The sequence below is a fragment of the Callospermophilus lateralis genome, chromosome 16 (assembly GCF_048772815.1).
Source record: "Callospermophilus lateralis isolate mCalLat2 chromosome 16, mCalLat2.hap1, whole genome shotgun sequence".
Classification (NCBI taxonomy): Eukaryota; Metazoa; Chordata; class Mammalia; order Rodentia; family Sciuridae; genus Callospermophilus; species Callospermophilus lateralis.
In genome coordinates, this window is record NC_135320.1 from 18,882,504 (window position 1) to 18,908,882 (window position 26,379).

The following is a 26,379-nucleotide window of genomic DNA, read 5'->3' on the forward strand; positions in this document are numbered from 1 at the left end:
TGGAACTGCAGAACATCATAGCAAGTGAAAAAAAAATTAAGAAAGTCAAATATTGAATGTTTTCTCTCATCTGTGAGAGGAGGGGAGACAGAAAGAGAGAATATTTTAACGGTGGAGGGGGGCAATCTCATTAAAATAGAAGAAAGACCAAAGGAGTAAAGGAAGAGGATTTTTAAAAGGGAGGAAGGAGGGGAGGGTATAAGGAAGTATTGGAGAATGCGATCCACCTAATTATGTTACATCCATTAACAAACACACCATCATTAATCCTCTTACATATAGATAGATAAATAGATAAAATTATTATAATGCATTAATTTAAATAATGATAAAAAGGAGATCAGTAGAGTAGAGCAAGTGGATCAGAGGGAAGGAACAGGAAAGGGAATACTGGGGAATGAGACTAATCATATTATGTTGACTAATCAAATTATGTGCATGTACAAATGTGGCATAATGAGTTCCATTGGTATGTGTCATTATAATGCATCAATAAAAATAAATTTAAAAGAGAAGACCCCTTTTAGCCAATTTTAAGCAACAGGAGCTTTTAGAAAGATAAGTCTTATGCAAGTTTCTCTATTTGTCTACTGTTAAGAAATTTTCAACAGGCAAGAAAAAAACAAAACAATAAGATCTAAGCACATCTAGTCCATACAGTAAATCTGAATGTAAATATAATCTGTTTAGTTCTATCATTTTTATCTGTTCAAAGAAAACCAACCTGTTTGTACAAGTAGTCCATTGGATTTAAAGAGTGCCTGTTAGCTGGAGTTTTTGTTATATTTAACCATAAAGTTTAACGTATTTTATATAATCTTTAGAATATAAGTACATTCCTCAGAAATGTAAAAATTTTGAATACACACTATGAAAATTAAGGTTACTTTACCAATTAAGAACACAGATATATATTTAAGTATATTCTGTAGACCAAGTCACAATACAAACAGCACAACTTATAGACATTTTTTTTTTCTTTTGGTACCAGGGACTGAACCCAGGAGTGCTCAACCACTGAGCCATATTCCCAGCCCTTTTATAATATTTTATTTAGAGTTGTTGAGTCCCTTAGGGCCTTGCTAAGTTGCTGAGGCTGGCTTTGAACTCCCAATACTCCTGCCTCAGCAGAGAATCACTTTAATTACAGATGTGTGCCACCCCTCCCAACTTAGAATCTTTTTATAATACATTTCCTATACATGTCTCATACCAAAATCTTTATATTTATTTTATTTTGAAGTGCAGGAAGAATAAAGCAGGATTGTCCACTATTAACCACAGAGACATAGTTCATGTTATCTAAAAGTACTACAAACAACATATGTCATTATCATTACAAAGAAAGTTTAACAACTTAACAGAACAATTTAGTTATCACTACAATTTGTTAAGACTACAATCATGATTTAAAGGATTATATACAGACTATTTCTAACAGTAGACTGCTACTACTGTTTCTTAACAGTAGAGAAGCTTGCGTAAGAACTAATCTCTAAAATTTCCTGTTGCTTAAATTTGGCTAAAATGGAGTCTTCTTTTTTTTTTGAATTTATTTTAATTGGTGTATCCATAAAACATAAGATATCATTGTAAAATAGAAGTTTGTTTAAGCAGAGTTATAAGCCAAAAAGAGACTTTGGAACAAATAAACATTTTGATAAGTTCTAACTTCTTGAAGGACTTCATTTGTAAGCAATTAAAAACCTAATAAAAATCAACAGAAAACATAGAAAATTATCTTAATGAAATATAAAATCCTTGTTCTTTAAGTCATTTTTTTTAACTTTTCTAAGAGCAGATTAGTCACTGCAAACTGTTGGAACCTACCTATAAATGCATTTTAAAGGTTACTTTAAGTTCCTGTAGTATTTAAGGATTACTAGACTTTTGACATCATACATACTACAAGATCCATTTAACAGCCTTGAGGGACATTTTAAAAACACAGCAAAGCACATTGATGATTAGAACAATGAAATCCAGGTAGTTTGTACAAAAAACATAAACCCATAAACAGGAAGTGTAGCTCTACAAGCAACATCATATAAAGTCATTTTTACTCTAGATGAGCAAAGAGACTGATGTTAGTTTATAGAGAATTGTAAACAGGCTTTATTTTTATTTTTAACAATCACAACTTTAGGGTCTTAAACTTTTTATAACAAGGGGATTGTGAAAATGAACTTAAAGAGGAAGATCAGGTTTAAAAGCAGATGTCTAAGACCTCATCAACCATCAAATATCTCTTTAATCCAATATAAAGAATAATCAAAATTCTGGAAATGCATATAATACTTAGGCTACTGCATGAAGATGTAGACAGATTGAAATTAACTATTTCTGAAAGTACTGATAGGATCGATGATCAACTTACAACAAAAAACAACAACCAAAAAAAAAAACCCACAACGTTTAGCTCATTATAAAATGATGCCATTCCAAAAATCAGAAATGGAAACCACATGTATGTTACTAGCAATTTTAAAATCATCTGCTATTTCCTCTCACTTATTTCAGGCCCAGAAGAAAGAAAAACTACCTGATAAAATTTAACTTTTTTTGATTTTAAGAATCCTGCCAACATGTTTTAAATAACAATTAATTATTAACTTTTCAGAACTCAGTTCAAACTCATTCTAGACATTTTAGTAAATAGGCTCACTTGTGAATTTCCAAATCTATTGAACAACTAATATTTTAGACGAACCATGAATACTATACATAAGTATGGCATTATACATTTATTTTAAAAAGAAATAAAACAATGTATTTCAGGTGTGAAAAGCCAAAGACTTTTAGCTCTGAATCAAGGTTCCCTGTAAAAAATAAAACGATTTTAAAAGCTATATTTTCAAGAATCCAGTCTAAACAATGGAAAAGAAAACAGAAGCAGTTTGTCTACTGCAGAGAAGCAGGCAAGATTTTTTTAGCTTTACTGTAGACTGTTGGCTTTAGGTCAGATAACCATATTTGGAAATCATTGATATTATCTGGAAAAACCTATATTAATGGTCTTTCATAGCAAAGAATGCTTTCCTAAAAATTGATAGAACATTCATAAACCTCTGTCTGATTTATTGCATTTTTTAAACAGCTACTCTTCGATTTCCCATGGAAATTAAGCATAGTGAATATTCTAAGTTATTTCTTTATAAAGATCATAAAAAGTAGCTGTATACAGAAACCACTGACCACTATATCTTAAATATTTAGAGAAACATTCTAATTAGTTAACAGACAAGAAAACAAAACAAGACCAAAAAGGGAAACAAAACAAAACAAAAAAACCACAGGCTTCCAAATTTTAAAGGCATCCTTAATGGCAACAAGTTCAAATGAACTTATTTGTCACAGACTTACTAGTCATTCCTGTGAATCAAAGGCATTTGGGCTAACTTAACAGTGTGCTGTCTTAGCTATAAGTCAATTTAGTACCATGCAAACAAATATCATATAAATATAAAGTGCATATAAGATGTCCCATTTGCCAGTTTTAAAGGTCAGACTGTGGATCTGATGTAGCCCTAAACTGTAAATCTTAAGTTTGCATTTCCACAGGTAAAACAGTTGAGGCCAGGCAGAAATTTATGACTCAAAGATTCAGATCAGTAAACCTTGAATACCCAGTTTTTCTTATGAGAGAGAGAGAAAAAAAAAATTAAATAGAAAAAGAAAATCAAGAGTTTGTAAGTATACAATATTAAGAAGTGTATTCCCAGTAGGGGGAGGAGAGCAGAAGGACCTAAACACAGCAGTTGTAGATGAATTCAGTTCTTGTTTGTTTGTTTTTGACAGAGGCTCATCTGATGACTGAAACAAGAGTCATGCTTGGGAAAATGGAATTGTCTGACATTGTAACTATCAAATTTTAGTCTTCGTTAAGCCATTTGTCAAGTTAATAACCATATAAGACAGTTGCTTTAAATCAGAGTTCGCTTTCAGCTATGTAGGCCTGGCTGTAATCAGAACCTTTCTAAGGAGCTCTGAGATAGAATTAGTACCATTCGCTTTGATATGAGAGATCTCCCAAATGCATAGCTCATTCTCTATACCTCTGTCCCTTCCAAACAAAAAATTGGCACTGTCCTACAACTCCTGTCAAAGACAAGGCCAAATTTTTCCTGTCAAACAGTTCAAGAAAAAATTTCATATTGATTTCAGAAAAAAAAAAAAAAACCCAAATTGGATTAAAAGCTCCAAATGACAGGAAACGAAGGGTGAGGATTGAGCTACACTGCTGACCAGAAAAGGGGGCAACCAAACTTTGAGCCCACAGATTCATAAAAGTTCATTTTCCCATTGAATCAAAAGCAACAAAGATAGTCAACTCTGTTTAAGGGGAAGACAGGAGATAGGAGGGGGATGGAGGGATGGAGGGGGGAGGGGGAGAAGCAGCAGGAGGAAGGGGAGGAGGAGGAGAGGAGGGGGAAGAGGGGTGGAGGAGGAGGGGAGGAGGGGAAGAAGGAGGAGAGGAGGAAGAAAAAAAAGAAACCTACAGGGGCATGGTAAACACATTCTTGTTTAATTCTTTGAAAACTAGACCTATCCAGGAATTACTGTATTGAATAGAAGTCTTTCCTTCCAAGAAAATATTAAGGTGTTTTAAAATACCCCATGTGGGATGAAATTCAGACACATACATTTTAAACATAGATAGACACTGACAATATTATAAGTGTGATAAACCAGGCATAACAGAACAAAATACCAAGAGATATTTGAGATATCTGAATCAGATTTATAGAGACAGAAAGTAAAATGGTGGTTGCCAGGAGCTGGGGTGGAGAAAGAAGGGAATGAGAAATTGTTTCATGCATAGAGAATCAGTTTTGCAAGACAGAAAGACTTCTGGAGATGGATATTGTGGATGAATATACTTAATGCCAGTGAACTGTACAATTAAAATAATTAAGATAGCAAATTTTACATGTATTTTATCATAATTAAAACAAAAAACAACCCATCTGAGACCTAGAAACAGCTCTTTTTACCCCATTCTTGTTTTACAGCTGTTTGAACGCTATTGTTTCTTATTGGAAGGCCTATTTTGTGTCTGATTATGTGAAATTCCATGAAGCCAAATACTTGTTTTCTTCCAGAGAAAGAAACCCATCACCAGTATCAGGTTAACTGTGAGTCCAAAGTACTATGAAAACAAAGGTTTGATTGTGCCCAAAGAGTCCTTGTTCCTGTGGACCACAGACTTATAAGCCCAGTTTTATAACTTTTTTAACCAGTGGCAGCCAAGAATTGAAAGTATAATCTCCCTAGGTGAGAACTAGAAATGACAGAGCCCAGGAACAACCCTGTGAGAGTTCACTATCTCCACTAATGCTATGAAAGTTCTGGCTTAACACTTATGTAGTTGCTAGGAAACTGAGCATTTATTCATTAATTGGATCATTCAAAATGCAAGTGATGTCCAAGCTCTCTCTTGGTTGTACCCACCCCATGCATTCCTGCCACAATTGCAGTGATACCCCCAAAGCCAGCGTCTCTTCTCACCTGGACTCTGTTTAAAATAGTCTTTGAGCCAGTGCCCCTGCTTCCTGCTTTGTGCTGGTTTTTTATGCAGCAAGCAATGCTGGTAAAATGCAAGTCAAATTCTTTCCTCTTCTGTTCAGAACTCTCTGATGACTTCCCATTTCCAAATATACAAAATTACAAATATTGCATGTGTTCAGTACATACACAGTGAATCAATAAAGGAGTGAATTGAATGTCTGTTGATCATCAGAACCTGACCTAGACATGAGGTACATAGACAAATAACATTCTTTTCTCTCTGGGACTTTGTACTATGGGATTTGAGATTAACACACAGATGAATAAATACAAAATTAATGTTATTTTCTCCTGATGAAAGTCTGAATAAAGATAGTTGAGCACAAATAGTAAAATGCCTGGTTCTACCTGGGGAGAAGGTGAGCAACAGGTGATATTTGACTTTATAGACTTAGTAGTCATTCCAGGGTGATAAGGAATGTGGAGAGGAATTCCAGGGCAAAAGAACTGCAGCGATGAAGGTATCAAGGTACAGACTCATATCCAAGGAGGAGCAAGTACTTCAACATGGTGAGACTATAAAACATGGAAAAGAGTGGGTATAGGACAAAGTCAGAACATAAAAGTTGAATTAAAAGATTTCAAAACCATTATTTACATTGTTTGCATTTACTGTTTATCTTCTAAGCAGTGGGAAGTCATTAATGTTTTAAAGATAGGAGAGATTGGATTCCACTTTTGTTATAGAAAGTTCACTCTGAAAGCAATAGGAAGAATCAAGATTTCAAAGTCAATTAATAGTAAGAACAAACATTTATTGAATGCCTACCATCTACCAAGGGCTGAGATAAGCCCTTCACTTGTATTACTTTAATTCTCAGATCAACCTCTGTGATTGGTGCTATTATTTTGCCCAGCTGATAGATGTAAAGTTCAAGGTCATACTGTTAGTAAGTGACAGACACAAAACAGAAACCCAGAGAATCAGCCTTTAGAAAAGACAGGGAAAATGGACAACAACAAGGAGATAAAAGTTCCAACACATAGTCCTCATCAAATAAATGGAAAGGAAGATTAGGAGCCTAAAATGCCCCCAAGGCTCACTCAGATGACTTAATGGATGGTGATGTGAATCACTAGTGTAGGGGAAGGAAAACTCATGGGAGATCTGGAAAGCAGGTGCACATGTGAATCTGGATCTCAAGGGAAGGTCAGAGTATAAGATGCACACTAATAAATCTCTAAAGATGAGGAGAAGTCCTAGGGGAAACAAGATCAAGCATTGACAAAAGAGTATAAGGGATGACTTTTGTCCTCCCCAAGAAGTGTTGAAGCCCTAACTCTCACCTTGTGAATGTGATCTTATTTGGAGATAACACAGGATCCTTGCAGATGAGCAAGTTAAGATGAGATTGTTGGAATGAGTCCTAATCCAATATGACCACGTGGTTAGAAAAGGAGAAATTTAGACATACGCAGGGAGAATGTCATGTGAAGATAGAGGCAGAGATTAGGTTGGTGCATGTCTAAGCCAAAGAATGGCAAAGCAGGCCAGCAAATCATCAGAAGCTATCAGAAAGAAGCATGTTTGTAGCGTTCAAAAGGAAATAGCCCTAATGACACCTTGATCTCAGATTGGGGAATAATAAATTTATTTTGTCTAAGCCACCAGTTTGTGATAATTTATTAAAGAAACCCAAGGAAACTAATATTAATGGGGAGAGGGGTCCATGTGCACAAAGGATTGAGTGATGATTGATGATGATTGAATGAAATTCTTAGTGCAAAAATGAGTTTGCCAGGATGGGGTCATAGCTCAGTGGTAGAGTGCTTGCTTGCATGCATGAGGCACTGGATTTGATCCTCAGCACCACATAAAAATAAATAAATAAATAAAATAAAGATATTGTGTCCATCTACAACATATATATATATATATATATATATATATATATATATATATATATATATATATATATAAAATGAGTTTGCCAATCAAAGGAGCAGGAAAAGCTATTCCGAGAAAAAAAAAAAATGAGCCCGAAAAGTCTCTTTAAACTTCACTATTGCAAACTTCACGTTAGAGTTGGTAGCAATCAAAGGCCCAAAGGAATGATTAGCTCTGTTTTGTGTTTTTAAATAGTAGTGTTCTAAAAAGATACCAGCAGTGGCAAGATTATTTTTTTAATCTACCAAGATTATTACAATAAAATAAGCAGAGCAACTGGATTGGCAAAAGTTAAAAAAAAAAAAATTGTGGACAGTATCTGCAGTTAAACTCTGTGTTGAGAAACTCACTTAGTCACCTGAGAACAAATTAGTGAGAGCTTCTAAGAACCATGTGGTATCAAGAATCATGCAGGACAAAGTAGAGGGATAACATTCAGAGGGGAACTACCTAACCCACAATAAGTACTCACTGGCAAATATAGTGGGTCAATCTAGGAGGAGCAGGAGAGACTGGGAGGATGTTCTCCATGACCCAATGCCAAGGTGAGGCCAAAGAGGCTGTAATACATTAAAGTCCCATTCTATGGGACCAGGTCCTCCAATCTCATTTACTGATGAACTGAGCCTCCTTCCAAAACAAGGCTCCATATTGAGGAGAATCTGTTGGGAATAGATTCCAAATTGAGCAGGACAGGATCAACCACAAGAAATGAAAGAGAAGGTCTAAATAAAAAGGAACAGAAAGGGGGGGGGAAACAGAGGCAGCTCATGTCAGAAAGTAATAAGTGATCTTATTTTTTATCACTTAATAAGAACAATAGATGAATATGTGCTTGAGTGGTAAAACCAGCCAACTATCCTAAAAATGCATGAAAACTGAATTAACTTTTAAAACAGCAAGAACAAAAAGATCAAAGTTATTATCATAAGAAGAGAATAAGAAAACTATTAAGGTACCTACAGACAATGAAAACACACCAGAAAAAAAAGCATTCACAGACCAGATTTTTAAAAATAAGTAAAAATTTCAAAATGAGCTGAAAGAAATTAAGAAAATCACAGAAGCTATGAAAAAAATGTGAGAATTGGAAAGATTCAAAAAAGAAGTGAGTAGAAAAGGTAAGATTTGACAAGAAGGGGGATAGAACTCAACATAGAATTCTAATTTTTAAAAAAAGGTCAGAGTGAATATTCACCTAAAAGGGATATGGCATGATTCAAATGCTATAGTTAAAAGATAGATGGAAAAGTGGAAAAGTTTCTAATCAAAAACCATCTTGAGACTACAAGGATCACAAAGAAACAGACACAGAAAATAAAGAAGATACAACATACATATATAAATAAGAGTCCTCAAAAATTAACACCAAAGCAACCCATTAGAAAAAATACTAAACACTCTAATTCAAGAAAACTTACAACTACATATTGAAACTTGAAGCTCTATAATGAAGAGGCAGATCACATCTTTGAGAAAACTGATGCAGAATAGCCTTCATCAAGATACATTCTAGACAGGTGCAGTGGTGCACACTGGAAATCCCAGCAGCTGGGGAGGCTGAGGCAGGAAGATGGAGAGTTCAAGGCCAGCTTCAGCAACTTAGTGAGACCCTGTCTCAAACTCTACAAAAAGAAAAAGGCCTGGGCATGTGACTCAGTGGTTAAGCTCCCCTGGTTTCAATCCCTGGTACCAAAACCAAAACAAAATGAAACAAATAAAACATTAAAAAAGAAACGAAATATTCTTTGGGCAGCCAAGCAGAAGGATCTAACAGCTTATAACAGAAAGAATGGCAGTTTTTCTAGCAAACATTTCTGTGACAATTCTTTGTTAGTAAACAAGGAAATGATAGATTTAAAATGTATAAGTAAATAAATAGTAGATTTTTGCCTTCCAGGGAATTTGCATAATTTTTTTATCCATTCAGCTGTCCTTCCAGTGGAAAAGTTATTCTGGCTTTTTGATCTTCTGCTTTCTGTCCATATCCTTCCTGTTGGCATCAGAGAATCTCTGTGCTGGACAAGCACAGTTCTTTCACAGACTCCAGAAGTGGACACCTATCTCCAACCAAAAGTGAAGCTTTAGGGTCTGTGTAACCCAAAGAACCTTATCCCCACCTAGAGCAAGTCTGATCATTGTGTAGTGTTACAAATACACAAGAACTCGAGGACCCTAAGTTTCTTGAGGGATCTACCAGAAAGCAAGCTCCTGACAACCAAATACTGTAAAGACATTGACAAAAGGCCTGGAGACGTATTATTCTGGCCAATACATGCAAAAGTGTGGTGGACTCAGAATATCACCATTTAGCAAACTTAACTGCAATATCATCAACAGGTGATAACCAAAGAGAAAATCATGATGTGCCTCCTTATGAAAGTAGACATTGTCACCTGCCTAAAATGATCAGACTTGGATCTCATCCAAATTCTAACACTAATTACTCATTTTCAGAAAACATAAAAGACAGGTACATTAACTGCACCATATAATCAACAAAATCAACCCAATAGAAAATATGTAAGAAGAATCTTTTTTAAATGGAAGGGGAATCCATAGTGTAAAAAAGGCTTAAGATACATATCAAATAATCACCATGTATAGACCCTGTTTAGACTGCATTTCAAACAAGCTGCTAAAAATGGTAATCGAGAAAATACAAACAGGGAGTATTTATATTAAGAAATTTATATTGAGAAATTATTTTTGTTATTTGTAAGTGTGATGATGTTGGTTTTAATTTTTAATAAAATATTTACAGATGAAATAATATAATATGTGGGGTTTGCTCAAAATAATGTTCTATCAGGAAGTAACTGCAAGAATATATGAAAGAAGGTTATCAGTAAATATTTAATCAGGATGAAAAGTATAGTGGAGTCATTAACTTTGTTTTTATTTCTTTTATATATGTTTGAAATTTTCAGTATTATGAAAGGGATTTTTTTAAGCACTAACATATATATCAGTACTTCAGAGTTACATTGTGTCCTAAGAGAAACTTACATCATGGTAACTATTGGGCACTCAGAGAAACAATATGCCTAGAAACAATATGTGTAGGTTTTCAAAGTAGCATATCTATTCCATACCTAGGTCCCATCAAAATTCACCTCACTCTCATATTGCAATTCAATGGAAGGCCTTTCAAGGGGGACTGAAATTGTGGTGACTTCTAAAAGTCAGCATTAAGGAATGATGGTACTTGTATCTTGAGGTGTAATTGTTAAGTCACCATGTTAATTGTTTCATGTGTGTCCTTGCCTACGGTGACTTGCAGAAGAGAAAAACAACTCTGGAGTTTGAATTACAAATTGACACTCATCCCTTTCTTGTTCTCTACATTTTCCTTCTAGATATTTCCACACGATATACTTAGGTATTCGCAGCCGACAGAGCGGGGAGAATGACAGATGGAGGTTTTACTGGAAAATGGTGTATGAGTATGCCGATGTGAGTATGCTGCATCTGCTAGCCACCTTTCTGGAGAGTGCTCCACAGCTGGTCCTGCAGCTCTGCATTATTGTCCAGACTCACAGATTACAGGCCCTCCAAGGTAAGGGCTTGAAATTTGGTTTCTGAATCTGGGGAAAGATTAACTGGCTACTTTTGTCACAGTCCAAGAAATTGCCCTTAATGCCCTCCGTTGACGCAGCCTGTGGTGTCTGCTGTTTTACATATGATTTGTGAACACTGCATGGTGTTTCACTCACCATCACTGGTCATGGCTAACTAATTGGAAGACTGATATTTTTGCCCTACAGCTGCCATCTGAGTAGGAAAAAAAAAAAAAACATACTTTATGATTTTTTACACTTGGTGAATATGGAGATAGATTCAAGGCTTCTGGTTTTTATGATAGAATAATTTTCCAATGTTTCACAAAGACAACAATAATTATCACTCTCTAATACATGCATGAGTAATCCCTACCATTTATCATTTCTTTTTTTTTTTTCTTTCTGAGATTGTTTTTGCTGTGTTGCTCTGGCTGGCCTTGATTTTGCAATTCTCCTGCCTCATCTTTCCAAACAGATGGGATTACAAAGAAGCGCCCCTATACAGGGCTCTGCCATTTCTTTTTGACATTAAGAAATGGAAAGAATAGGAATTAAAAGGAAATGATAGGGATTACTCTAACATTAAAATAATCATATACAAGAATGTTTTCAATGTTTAAAATGTTATTTATATACTATGAAGTTTTATGAAATGTATTTTATCAGATTAAGATTTTTGTGTGGTTTATCTCATCAGTAATGGTGCTCCATTTATAACAGAGCTGCCCTTGTGTTTCCTTAGAACCTGCTGCTCACCTCCATTCTAAAATAATACAGCAGGAATATTAGGCAAACTGGTGGGTAGATAGGTGAATAGATGTGTGTAGAGAAAATGGGTAAGAGGCCATTTTCAGGTAAATGTTTCCTGGTTTTTTTTGTCATTTCTGTAACTAAATAATGTTGTTAAGAGGTTAAAGTATTGCATTATACTTGTTTTGTTTAAATCTCAGAAGAGTTCCCTGGGAACTGTGCACAAACATTGCTACTATGTTCTTGGCCTGGGTGGTGTGCAGAATCTCTACTGTGTCCTTGCAACTCTCATGCAAAGAACATGTTAATTTTGGCTGAGTGTTTTAATTTGGGAGTGGGGCTTGGGTGCATAGAAAATAAAGATAGAAGGAGCCCTAGTAGTAATTTCTCAGTCATTTATTTAGAGATTCCTGGCCCAACCCTTCTAGACTTCCATTCTGAAAGTTAGAGAAGAGGGTTGAAGATATCCATGGGGTGTGCTTCTAAAAAGCAAGTTGGAAGAAACAGGAAGTGAGGAATTTACACAGAAATAGAAGATAAAAACACAGGGAAGGAAGCAAGGTCATACAAATTAATTGTGGGGTTTTCCAGGGGTGTATAAGTGGTCATGCAGATGTTCTGGCTCTGGTCATCTTACTGCCTCACTCCAGGGCTTGTACAAGCCACTTTATGTCTCTGGGCCCTAGATTTCTCCAAGGTGAAGGTCACACGTTAAACCAGATCATCCTCATACTCTTTTGATAGCTCTGTTTCATCTCTGAATCAACTAATGCTTAATAGGTGTATGTTACCAGGTAAATGCTTGAGGGGATATCTGTAAATGAAGATACAAATGATATCCCAAGACCACATAAAACTGAATTTCCAACAGAAAAGCTAGTGTTCATCTCCAGAACAGCTCGGCAACTCCTTAGTATAGTTGGACAATCAGAAACTCTTTAGAAGAGAAAAATCCACGATCAAAGGTGGAAACTTGCAAGCCACTTCTCCTATGGCCAAAAATTCCTGAATGCCTCTACTGGTTTTCTAAAAGATTTTAGAAAATCATTGAGATGTTGTGTCCCCCAAGGTAATGGAGATAGAGAAGGAAAGGTAAGAGAGAGTATAAGAAGAGATCACCCTTTTGGTTTAAGAACTTCATGTAAAATTTCAGAGGAAAAAAAATACATATGCACACATATATGTATCTGTGTGGGTGTGTGGGTGTATCTATCTATCTATATATGTGTGTGGGTATGTATGTGTATATATCTAATACATACACACACACACACACACAGACACATACATATACTGCCAGCTTATTCACTAACCTGAGGATTTACATCAGACTATGGGCTCATATGCCAGACTTTGACCCTGGCAGTGAGGAACCTTACTTTCCAATTTCAGGATGCTGTAGGCAGAATGTGCCCTGAATCACTCTCAAGGTGGTCAAAAGATACATTAATCCAAAGATCAGTAGGATCCATGCAAGACATTGAGCACACATGAGAAATAAACCCACTAGGTTAATCTTATTGTTGCTGTGTTTTAACAAGGGAGGGGGTGCTAGAGGTTTGTGTAATGACATCAAAGAGTGAAAATGCATAACCTCAAACAACAACCACAAACCCTCCAGCTAATAAAGACCAGCCCAGCCATCACTATCTGATCCTTTTGTATTGAAAAAAAAAAAAAAAACTATCTTTAGGAAATACGTTCCTGAATGCCCCTCTGCTTACAGATGATCCCACTTACAAATGTACCAGCTTATGGATTAAATTGATGTTGTTTATAAGAACATAGCTTTTCCTCTCTAGGAAAAGAAAAAAAAAATGTGATAAAAGAGCGTAGCTTTATATGTGTTTTCATACATCTTTAGTGGTAAGATACAACGCTATGCTCTAGATGCAAATAATCAATAGGCATGAAATCTGTGATGTATTTGCAAATAGCTCTGAATTAAAATCCCTAAAACATTCTTATTTAGCAGGTAGAAAATGGTCCTTAGTTATTCTGTATGTGACTGTGTTGAAAATTGTTATTTTAGCATAAAAGGAAAATTGCTTCTTTACCCCAATTTCAACCATCTACCACTCTCTAAAGGATACTGTTTCAGAAACAGGAAGAAAATCAAACAAAAAATATGACATATTTTGTCCGGGCACAGTGGCACATGTCTATGATCCCAGCTACTCTAGAGTCTGAAGCAAGAGGATCACAAGTTCAAGATTAAGCTGGGCAACTTAGCAAGGCCCTATCTATCTCAAAATTTAAAAAATCAAAATAAATTTAAAAAAAAAGAACTGGGGTGTATGACTCAGTGATAGAGAGAAATGTGGAATTTTGTAAATGAAGGCTAAGAATTGCAGTCTTCTTGTAGAACTTGGTTAACCCTAAAACACTGTTAGCTATGAAAATTCTTTCTTAGCTCTCCATATTTGTCGCATCATTAAGTCAGAGGTGCCTGGTTGTGCTGGAGGCTGACAGGCTCAGGGGAGAATTGCTGAAGCATGATTGTCCTTCAGCTCCTACTGACCCAGGAAGACAGTGTGGCTCCTGCTCTGCAACCAGGAATCAGGGCAGAGCCAAGCCTCAAACCTGAACGTCATGTTCTATTCATTCCACATGTCACATGAGGAGACATGTTGGAGGGCACTCGCTGCTCTTCGCTGGATCTGAACTTTCCCAGGACCAATGATCTCTGCAGCACAAAAAAAAAAAAAAAAAAAAAAAAAAAAAAAAAACCACTCAAGGAGGTCTAGCTGCCCACATCACTAGGAGAGTGGGCACCTAGTGGTTCACCCTGTACTTCCAGACAGTCTCTAGTTCACATGTTGTTATGGTGTTCCAATCTCAGTCCCACCAGGAGAGAGAGAGGAAGGAGGCAGGCAGGAAGGGGGAAGACTCTGTTGATAGGTACAGATAGAAAACAGTGCTCCTACCCTTCTCCATGTGGTGACCTTGGCCTTAGTGTTAAAGATGGTGAGTAAGATGTCATCCAAGGCCTGTAGATTCTATTTTAAAGCGGCATCGCAGACTCAACCATTTCATTTGTTGTATTTCCCTAGTCAAATCATCTCCATCCTCATCCAGACCCTGGCCAGCCTACTGCTTCCTGTCCACCCTTCCCCTGTTCATTCTGTTCTCCCTATACTGGTCAGAGAGATTGTTTAGTGCCGCAGCCAGACTGCAGCAAAATAACCGGGGGGGGGGGGGGGGGGGGGGGGGGGGGGGGAGGGGGACGAACAACTTGTGTAGATTGATACAGCAGGAGTAGGAGCCTAGGAGCCGTTTATTGTAGGACAACAGAGGTATTTATACATTCCACATAGCTTATCTTAATTAACATAAACTAGATACAGCAGTCAACCAATAAGAAATCTCCACACTTAATGGCTGGCTGGTGTTACTTCACAAACCACTCCCCCTGGTGTTTTGCCAGGCGCCATCCAGACTTGTTTACAGACCCTAACATTTCTCTGGCAAAATGCCAGGTGCCATCCTGACTTGTTTACAGACTCTAACAGTTTAGACTCTGGTCATTCCTCACACATACTTAACACTTTCAAGGTTGTCCTTAGCACTCGCTGAAAATTAAATCAAATCCCTGCACACATTTCAAAGCATTGTCCTCAATTAGCATGACCTTGCATCCATACAATCCTCCTCTCCCTTCCGAGAATGTGCCCATTTCTTTTCCACCTCACTGCCTTTTCCATATTGTTACATTCTTTCTGGAATATTCCTATCTCCTCTCTAGAAGCCTGACTAATTGGCACTAATCCTTGAGAATGCAGCTTAATTTCTTCAGTAAGGCCTGTCCTGACTGCCCGTTCAATTTTTTGTTCCCTCATTAGTATTTCATCATAGAGTTCTGAACTTCAGCCTGTGACCTCAGGAAACATTCTTACAGTGGCTAGCCCTCAATTTTCCCCATCTACTGGGGAATCATCACAGTGCTTAATTCATAAGATTATCAAAATTAAGTGATATAACAAATGCAAAGTTTGTGGGGCAGATCCTTGATATGTAATGCAGGATTTCTTAGCTTTAATGTGCATAGCATCTATCTGCCCAGGATAAATGCAGATTCTAAATGCAGATTACTAAAATGCAGATTCTGACTATGTTTTAGTTGGGGACTAAGTAGCTGTTTGGAGCAGGGAAACTACAGGTGAAATTTTTGATGGCATATGAAAAAGGGAAAAATAATCCAAATCAGAAATCATGAAACTTGAATTAATGCATCTGTGTTAAAAAAGAAGTACAAGAAATACTTTGAAGACAGAATGGCCAGATCTTTAGACAAACAGGGTCTGGACTAAAAGAAGGCAGAGGTGGGAGTGTATTTGATTGGCAGAGAATCTGGTAACAATGAAGACAGGTAGGTCGGGAGGAACAGCCCACAGGGGAGAGAAATTTGAGACATTTTAGGTCTGAAATGGTGGAGGACAACCAAATTGAGAAGCTCCGAGACTATGGGGGGGGTGAAGGAAACAGGCATTAGAAAAAGTTACCTTGAATGCAGAACCTTTGGTTCTATCTACATGGTGCAAACAAATATTGAAGGCTCATGGCCAGAGTTACCCCACCTGACTTTTTTGGGATGATCCTGAGAAGCTTTAAAATGATAGAAAGGGCTAGCAGGTCTGTGAAGTTCCTTTTAGTTTTGCTATGGTGATTCTATGAATATAGTCAGTACTCCATATCTTTGGGGTCACTTCTGTGGATTCAATCCACCAAAATATCCAGGAAAAAAAATTGTACTATACAAATATATATATATATATATATATATATTAGGAAAAATTTTAAGGCTTTCATTAGATTGGGTCAGTTTCACTCTACCTTTTGTCTCATTATTCCCTAATAGAGTTTAAGAACTATTTACATAGCAACTACATTGCATTAGGTGTCATAAGTAACCTAGAAATGATTTAAAGCATAGAGGATGATACACAAAGAATATATGAAAATACTACCCCATTTTTTTTGTAAGAGACTTGAGAATCCCTAGATTTTATCTCTGAGGGGTCCTGGTCCAATCCTCTGAGGGAGGATACCAAGGGACAACAGTACTTTATTTTGTTTATGTAAACCCAGCCTCTCAGAGTTGGCTGAGAAGATACCGATTCACACACAGATGGCTGTGCACGGGCCTTCCCCAGCACTGTGGCCTTGCTCAGTATCTCTCACACTGTGTTAGAAAGGTGTACTCCAGGAAGCAGCGGAGGAATGGTGGGCGGGGATCATGGCACACCATTGACGTGCACAAGGAGTATGTGAACTACAGCCAAGGATGCCTGCAGCACAATTGCGTGGCTCTGAGAGCCGGGTGACAGGCCTGAACGGAAGAGGGTCATGCAGAAATAATGCTCCTCTGGGCTGGGGTTGTGGCTCAGCAGTGGAGCCCTTGCCTAGCATGTTCGATCCTTAGCACCACATAAAAATAATTAAATAAAGATAAAAAAGAAAGAAAGAATGCTCCTCATACAGCTACCATGTGGGCAAAACAAAACCATGCCTTCACTACATGGAATTAGTGCAAATCTACCAACCTAAATGTTTCCATTTTTTTTCTGAATGACATTAGTTCTTCATTTCCAATTTTATTTGCCATTATTGGAAGACCATATCCTCTACTCGAAGTGTATTTAGCTACATTGTGCTGATGAAGTTATAGACTACTATAATCTGGATATGAAATATCCCCCAAAGGCCTATGTGCTAAAGGCGCGGTCCCTATTCCATGATGGTATTGGTAGTAGTGGAACCTTTGAGAAGTAGGGCCTACTTTAAGGAAGTCAGGACATTAGGAGCATGCCTGAAGGGGCTATTAGGAAAAGCTCTACCATGTGCTGCCTTGCCACAGGCTCAACAGCAACTGAGTCAATAGACCATGGACTGAAAGCTCCAAAACTATAAACCAAAAATAAACCTTCCTGCTCAAAAGTTGATTATCTCAGCTAATTTGTCACAGAGAAAGTAATCTGATGAGCACACTAACATATTGCCTTACCAAAGACTGAGTTTCCAGGAAAGATTGCTAAATAACAGCAACAAAAATCACCTCTACCCCCCTCTATTCTTATTTCTTCATATTCCAAAAATGCTCTTGTGTTGCCCATTTTGCTAGCAGCTTATCCTAAAATCTTTGTGAAAAGAAGAGAGGGAAAAGGGGTTGAACAAAGAAGTTTTTAATTTTTATTTTCCTGTCTTGCATCCTGTGAACCATTGGAGAAGTCCACAATCAAGGGGTTGTCCTCAGACATCCAGCAAATACTGTCACCTCTATCTAGGGTAACTAAAAAGTCCCTGTAGAGTGAACTACCTTCTTTGTTGAATCCTGATGAGGACTCTCAAGATCTACATCACTGGCTTTCCGGTGAAGCGGGTAAAGATAAACCTCAGCCACCCTGATGTGGCTTGGGTTAGGGAAGGTCCTTCTACACCCAAGTTCTTCCTTCTCAGCTACATGTCATGTTCCTCTGAATGTAGCTGGTTCCATCTCTGGGTTTCTGCAGAAGAGAAAGAACATGGGCAAGATTGCCAGTGTGTGAGTGGGACCATGTTCCGAGGCCCTTTATATATATCTACTTTCAGGTCCTCTTTGAGTTAAGACCATCAACACATGTATTGAATGTCTATCATGTGTGTGATGTACACTTCTTTCAGGTTGTGACATATAATGCATTAAAATAGAATCAAAATATGGATAGTAGTGTGTAACATAAGCCCATCACAATGTGAAAAATTTCACATCATCTTTAATGACATTTCACATAATATACCAACACATAAATGATCCTTTCTTTTCAAGTAATTCCCTATTGTTGAAATTATAAACCATCACCTACATGTGCTAGAATAAATAATGTTAAGATAAGCACATTAACAAATTAATCTTTGCAAAGGGTTTTAATTATTTCTCAAAGACAAATATTTTGCTGAATTCAAGGGCAGGGAGGGTTTGACACAGAGTGTCAAGTTGATCAGTTCAATGTGTATTTCCAAAGAAGAATTCAACAGTCTCAAAGTTTCTAATCCATATGCCCAGGAATTCAGTGAGGGCAATAAATGTGGGGACAACTAATAACATTGGGTCTAATCTCTTGAGAGTTAGAAAAGAGCTCTTAGTAAAGGCTATCTGAATATGAAAGACATAATTCCAAAATACGTCCTCATTTCCTCCCTTGTTAAATCATTGTATCCACCTTCATGAGCTGTTTGAAATCCATTCTGTCAAGTTTCAGTAGCTTATTCTTAAGCAAATCAAAATTTAAGAGCGGCTTCGTCTGTGACTTGATTTAAACCAAAATTATAAGGAGAGCACACATAAGGTCCATAGTATACTTGATAAAATTCTGAGCAAAGAAACATGCTGAAGGCCCACATCATATAAAAATTATAAAACAGCAGCCTCCACATTCGAGAATTGTGGATGAGACTTTCTAAATGTATCTAATATCACTTACTTCTAAGCACTAAAGGGATAAAAGAGAGACAGCATATCGTCTCTTTCTGGGCACTGGCAAATTCAAAAGAGGCTACCAAGTGGCATTAGTGGCCACACATTCCTTCTGAAAGAGTGGAGCATCATGCTCAGCTCAGGATAATGCCTGGTGCGTGACAAAGCCAAGCAAAATTGATACGAAACAAATGGTACAGTCCCTCCTCATAAAGAATTTAAAACAATTTTTTTTTAAAAAAAGGCCATCAAATTATTATGCTGTGCCTTATTGGTGGTCACTGAGGTCCTTTGGTGATCCAGAATAATCTGCTCTGAAAAATAACCTCCAAGTATGGGATCATGGATGTGGTTTGCAGCCCATAACAGAAAAGTGATTGCAAAGTGAGCCCTTCAGTAGTAGCATAGATCTTTGTATATGTTTTTGAAGTCCCATTACCTATTTTCCTATATATCTGAATTTTCTTTTCTTCTGGTGCTTGGGATTGAACCTATGCCCTCATACCTGCCTGGCACACAATGTACCACTAAGATATATCCTCAGCCATGTATGTCTTGCTTTTGAGCCTGTGTTTCTGCATTGTTCAGTAATCGAAGAAACTATTGATAAATAAATCAATAAAACAATAAACTACTAGTCTGCTTAAGCCATAAATACATGAAGTTCAGTTTTAAACACTCATCACCAGTCACTTTGCAAGGAGCAAATCGAAGCTCATGTAGTGTGTAGGACATATTGGCAGAGTAAATGATGAGGGTCATGGGTGCAATATATTATTGATCTCTTTGTTTCACATCCCATAGTATCTGAGTCATGGTGCCACCCAAGTTATACTTAGAAGAACAGCAAGAAGTTTCATCTGCTTATCACTGATTCAAGTGCTTGAAATCAACCCCGTGTGATTTATCAGCCCCCAGCACAGCTGTGAATAGCTTTGAATTTGAATCATTTAGAACATAATATGAAATAAGGGGCCTGACTATTTTTAGGTTCTACTTAATTATCTTCAATAATCAAGCACAAACCTTGGTATTTTTCCACTCAGTATTCCTTCTCTCTCTTTATCTGTGAGGTGTGAGCAAGCATATACGTGTGTTTAGGCACAGGGAAATGAACCAGGCCATGCATGTGGTGAATCTGCAGTATAATTAATTAGTCTCCTGGGCTAGGGTGTACCTAGACAAGACCTGGAAGAAAGGACCAGAGTGGTTGGTTTAATCTGTTTGAAACAGAAGTATCAATAAAGTGCTATCTGTCATGAATAGGGATCTAAATAAACCCTCACCGTCCCCTGACCTCCTCATAGTTGCTTTCTTTGCCAACTTCTAACCTCTCTGCATTTCAGTAGTATTTTCTCACTTTATAACTTCAGGGAATCAGAAGTGCACACTTACTTTCCATTTCCCTGACCTTTAGCCAGTGCTCAAACTTAAAGCCAATGTTTGCTTTGACTGAGTATCAACACACTATAATTATTATTTCTCAACACTAAAAATAAGCACTTGAGTGGTAATCAAAAATGTTTGCTGAGCAGGGACAAAAGAAAAGACAGGTGAGGTCAACTTAATAAAAAATTCACAAGTGGCTTACTGTGGGCTTACTGTAGTATTTTCTCAAATAGCTTTCTCTTACTAAGAAGCCACAGTTACAGGATCAAGATTTTTTTTTTTTCTTTTTTTGGACCGGGTTCTGAGTGGGTGGGTGGGTGAGGGAAACTCCTACAACCTCTTAAATACTTTTCACATTATACAGTGTATATTCCTGTGTAGAAATGTTTTGCATTTATTCAGCAGGTTGGAAGTCGATTGACTTTTCAAGCATTCTTCACTCATGTAAGTTAATATTTTCTTGGTGACTCAGCAGGAATAAAGAAGCAGGATCATTTCCTATGGATGATTTGGGAAAGACTTTTTATAAAGTATGCTCCTTATACATAAAAGTGTATATGAGGGAGAGAGAAAGCAAGCACTATACACTGTCAAAACCAGATGCAAGTTGTAATGGGAGCCACCGACTCAATTGGTATGTAAGTGTCTGTTAGTGTAAAATCGCATGGAGATTCACTCTTCAAAGCTCACAAAGAGGCTCTGATTGCAGAAGGACAGGGCTGCTGAGCACTGCCTGCCTCAGGTTTTGTCAGCATTTTCATTGTGATCCTAAATTCCCACAGCTTAAAACTCAGCTGTAGAAAAAGTCTGATACTAAGGAGACTCCAAAACTCCATAGCTTTTTAAACATCCGTAATTTTAACTGTTCATACTGTAGGGCATGAAGTTTTCATGGGAGGATGTGAGTTTCCAGTGCAGAGTTATGATAGGCAGTTTTCCATTACTGGAACAAAAAGTGAGTCAACATAAAAACAGGAACATTTTATTTTGGTTCAGGTTTCAGTCCGTGGTCACCTGGCTACATTGATTTGGGGCTTGTAGAGAGGCAGTCCATTATGGCAGGAGCACGTGATGAACAAGGTTGCTCACCTCATGAAGGTTGAGAAGTAAGAGAAAGAGGGAAGATTCAGGGTCCCATTGTTCCCTTCAAGGTTATGCCCTCAGCAACTTAGATTTCTCCAAGGAGGTCTCATCTCCTCAAGTTTCCACCACCTCTCAATGGCACCAAGAGGTGCCATTAGTCTTTAACACATGGTACTATGGAAGACATTTCAGATCCAAACTATAGCAGAAGCTGTCAATGAAAGCTGGAATTCCCAGATGTTTCTTAGCTAAAACATTGACTTAAAACTCAAATTTTAAAAAATCCAAAACACTTCCCCTAGGGTGTGAACAGGAAACAAATATTTTTAACAAAAAAATTTTTGAATAAATGACCAAGAAAATCAAAACACTATTTCACAGATGAAAAAAAAAAAATCAACTGGGAAAAGTGAAGATGTTACAAAATCATTTGGCGCAGATTCCATATATGAAATGTTACATAACACAGAAAGAGATGTTTCCAGTTAACAGAGGCCAAGGAGTTTGTGAAAGTGAAAGTATTGGACTTTACAGAATAAGTGACTTGGTTTCAAATGTTGGATTTCTTAGTGGGGGTGGGAGTATTCTGATAAGAAAAAGAAGTGTGAGTCCTCCCACAGGGAGCAAGTGCTGTAGCTCTCTGCTGAACCTGGGATATAGGAGGGGTCACCTGACCTCTGAACTTGACCTTGAAGCTCCAGGGTCCTGAAAAACCACTCTTTGTTCTTAAGGTCCAGCAACACATCTCACAAAAGACATGTTGCAGTCTCTTAATTATGACCTGAAAGAAATCTTCATTGATGATTACATTCATGCACTCAATTACATTTATTGAGAACTTATCCATGGTGGGCTATGGGTAGTAGAAAAATGAAGATGATTAAGGCCATTTTCCCTTAAATGTTCAGAGCAGCATGTGAATGAGTAAGGACAAAAGAAGGGCAGGTTTTCCTGGTTAGTGTCGAGGTAAAAAGAAAGGCTTCCCTTCCTCCTCTGAAGTTTCGCCTAAACGAAATGACAGTAGGCAGATTAATAAGAGAAAAAGTGTGCAAATCAGTAACATCCCCCGAGAAAAAATCACAGCACAGGAGTCACTCTCTGCTCCCTGAAGATTGAGGTTTAATCTTCAGAGCTGTTGGAGGCATAAAGGCTCAAAGAGGCAGGGTAGTCTTGATGCAAACTGGAGAAGATGAAAGCAAGAACGCCCGGTGGAGGCAAGGCTGTCCTGTTATTTAGCTGAAGACTCTTAGGTAAACTCTCCACACTGCCCTCAGAAAAACAAACAACAAGTCTCCCTGGGTCAAGGTGTTCCAGGGGTCCTATCAAGGCATTTAGTCTCTTCTGTTCTAGTTAATGTTTCCTGATTATTCATTGAGATTCCCAGGGAGAGGGATTAAGGCACTTGCATTTCTTCCCTTGGTTGGAAAAAGCAAGATCCAGAGATAGTTCTTCCTTTTGCTGCAAGGGGGGTAACAAGATTAAATTACGGGGACCTTGACTCTGGCTCAGGACTGTCAGTATGTCAACGTGCCAGGGTTTGGGGTACCGTTGTCTGAACCCCAATAGTGGAACCAGATGACAGTGGACACTCTAAGAAGAAAGTAATCAATTCCACCTGAAGAGATGGCAAAGTATTTACATGTACTGTATCTTGAGATAAGCTGATTATTGAAGCAGTAAAAAAAAAAAAAAAAAAAAAAAAATAGAAGAAATCACCTAGGGAAAGATCATTAGAGAAAGAGAAGGCCAAATCACATCGGTTACACATCCACAATTTTACATAATGCCCTATTAGTAACTGATTCTGCAAACTGTATTTGGGGTAAAAATGGGAGTTCATAACCCACTTGAATCTAATGTATGAAATATGATATGTCAAGAGCTTTGTAATGTTTTGAACAACCAATAAAAAAAAAAAGAGAGAGAAAGAGAAGGCCAAGGACAGAATCCAGGGATCACCTTCATTGAAGGGTCCAGAGTGCAAGAGATAAGAATCAGAAGACATATGACGGAGGTGGTCACGTCAGAAGAACACAGTGATGTGGTGGCCAAGGTGGGGGAGATTCAAAAGAAATGTCCCTGAAGAACTAAGCAAGATAAAAATGGAAAAGAGCCTATTAGATTTAACGATGTGGAGATCACTGGGATACCCACCAGATCATATCAGAGCAAAGTTTAGAAAAGAAATAAAGAAAGCAAATTAGAGAAGAAATAGGGGTCGAATTTCTAGACAATAAAGGAAAAAATAGAATTAATGTACTTAGTTTAAAGCACGAGTTTTAAGATAGAAACATAAGCATAAGAATAGACAGTGGGGAAAGAATCATTAAAAGATAGATGTGGGAAGTAAAATAAAAGCAAGCTCTTCCTCTATTCCAGTTCCTGCTCTGCTACCCTCATTCAATGTGTGTAAATGAAACTGGTACCAGAGCCCAGGGCTCTAGATTCCATCTTATTGGGGGGTGCCAGACTTCAGCATAGAAAAACTCCATCATGAATTATCTCTTGTTTTCACTCACCCTATAGCTTGGAGTGTATTCAGCACACTGAGTCTTAACCTTCTCTGATGGGAAAGAATTTAATGATATAAATTGCCGTGTTGGGTTAGAAAGAAGCAAAAAATAATAATATAAAGACACTAAAACTTCTGACATCTGGAAGGTTCCCATCTCTTTGTGTCTTCTGGCTTCTTTCTTTTCTGTCTCAAATAGAAAAGAAGAGATCCATCAGCATCTAAAAAACAAAAAGAACAAAATAAAACAAAACAAAAACCTAATTCAAAACTGGCCAAAGGATTGGAATTAATCTTTCTCCAAAGAACATATACAAATGGCTAATGAACACATTAAAAGGTGTTCCACAGTACTGAGCACTAGGAAAATGCAAGTCAAAACTATCTCATGCCTGTTAGAGTGGTTCCTCTCAGAAAAACAGAAAAATCACAAGTCTGGTAAGCATACTAAAGATTTGAAACACTTGTTAGTTCTGGTGAGAATGTAAAATGATGCATCCACTTTGGAAAACAGTATGGTGGAACCTCAAAAAATGACAAATACAATTATCACGTGACCAAAAAATATCACTTCTCTCGATGTATGTCCAAAAGAATTGAAAACCAGGTCTCAAAGAGAGATTTGCCTACTATGTTTATTAGTTAAAACTTGATTCAAGGCCAGCCTCAGTAACTTAGTAAGGCCCTGAGCAACTTAGCAGCAAGACCATGTCTCAAAATAAAAATTTTATAAAAAGGTCAGTGCATGTAGATTAGTGGTAAAGCAACACTGTGTTCAATCCCTTGTACCAAAAAAACAAACTAATTCATTTATTTATTTATCATTTATAACATTATAAATATTATATATATTATAAATATAATTGTACACTATGTATAAACAAAATACTATGTATTATATATAAAATAAAACTTGGAAAGGACCCAAGTATCCCTCGACACATAAAAGAATAAGCAAAATATGGTACATCCAAACAATGGAATATAATGTAACCTTAAAAAGGAAGGAGGGGGCTGGAAGTGTAGCTCAGTTGTAGAATTCATGCTTAGCATGTAGGAGGCTGTGGATTCAATTCCCAGCATCACCAAAATAAAATTTTAAAAAACAAAGGAAAAATGAAAACCCTGCCACATGCTGCAATATAAGTATACTTTGAGGACATTATGTTAAGTGAAGTAAGCTAGTCACAAAAAATACAAGTGCTGCCCAATTCCATTCATAAGACATCCATGGAGTAGTCCAGTTCATAGAGACAGAAAGTAGAATGGTGGTTTCCAGGGCCTAGGGGGAGGGGGAGTGGGGAATGATTGTTTAATGGGTATAAAGTTTTAGTTTTGCAAGATGAAAAGAGTTCTGGAGATGGATGGTAGCAATTGGTGCATAAAAAGTCTGATATACATATCACTAAGGGGCTGTATGCTTACAATAGTTAAGATGGGAAATTTTGCATTATATATATATGTTAACACAATTTTTCTTTGTTTATTTTTTTATGTGGTACTAAGGGTTGAACCCAGTGTCTCACATGTGCTAGACAAGCACTCTGCCACTGAGCTACAACCCTAGACCATAACACAATTTTTACCTCCCTTACAAAAATACACAAGAATCTAAACAACTTTCTGATAGTAGGTACATCTGTGCCATCATCTTACTTCTTTCTTTCTGTTCTCAAATGGAGAAGCAGAGGAGGGCCCTCAGTGTGTTGCTAAATTTAATAAGAATTTCCTTATTCACCATCTATTTCTCTTTTACATGCATGTGGATAAATTTAAACTCCTTTTACCTAACCTTGAAATTAAATATTAGCTTGCCCTTCCCCAGAGATCTCCATCTGGCTTTAGGTACCTCATACCCTCCAGGGAACAACTGCATTTATTGTGATATTGTTCTTTAGATTCAGATTGTCCCACAGGGTTTTGAGACCGTGGAAATCTTCCAGCAAATGGCACTCATTTGCTGACCTATATTTTTAGCACAAAGCAATTTTAGCCTTGATATTTTTGAAAGAATATACATTTATGAGAAAAAAAAGTTGTGCATTTTCTTTAAAGTTCCTTTAACACATCCACTTGATTAGACATCAAAGCTAATAATCTCTTTCTCACCAGCTCATTAGCATTTATATCATACATGTTATATGAAATCATTTGTACAGTCCCAGGACCCTGT

General features: G+C 37.2%; 1 protein-coding gene across 1 annotated transcript in view; it reads left to right on the top strand.

The window, feature by feature from the left end:
* Positions 1-26,379, top strand: part of Xkr4 (XK related 4) — a 401,520-nt gene that overhangs the window by 241,831 nt on the left and 133,310 nt on the right. Inside the window, exon 2 of the mRNA XM_076836432.1 lies at positions 10,816-11,015. Coding sequence (XP_076692547.1) covers positions 10,816-11,015 — 200 coding nt within the window. The remainder of the gene's footprint in view (positions 1-10,815; positions 11,016-26,379) is intronic.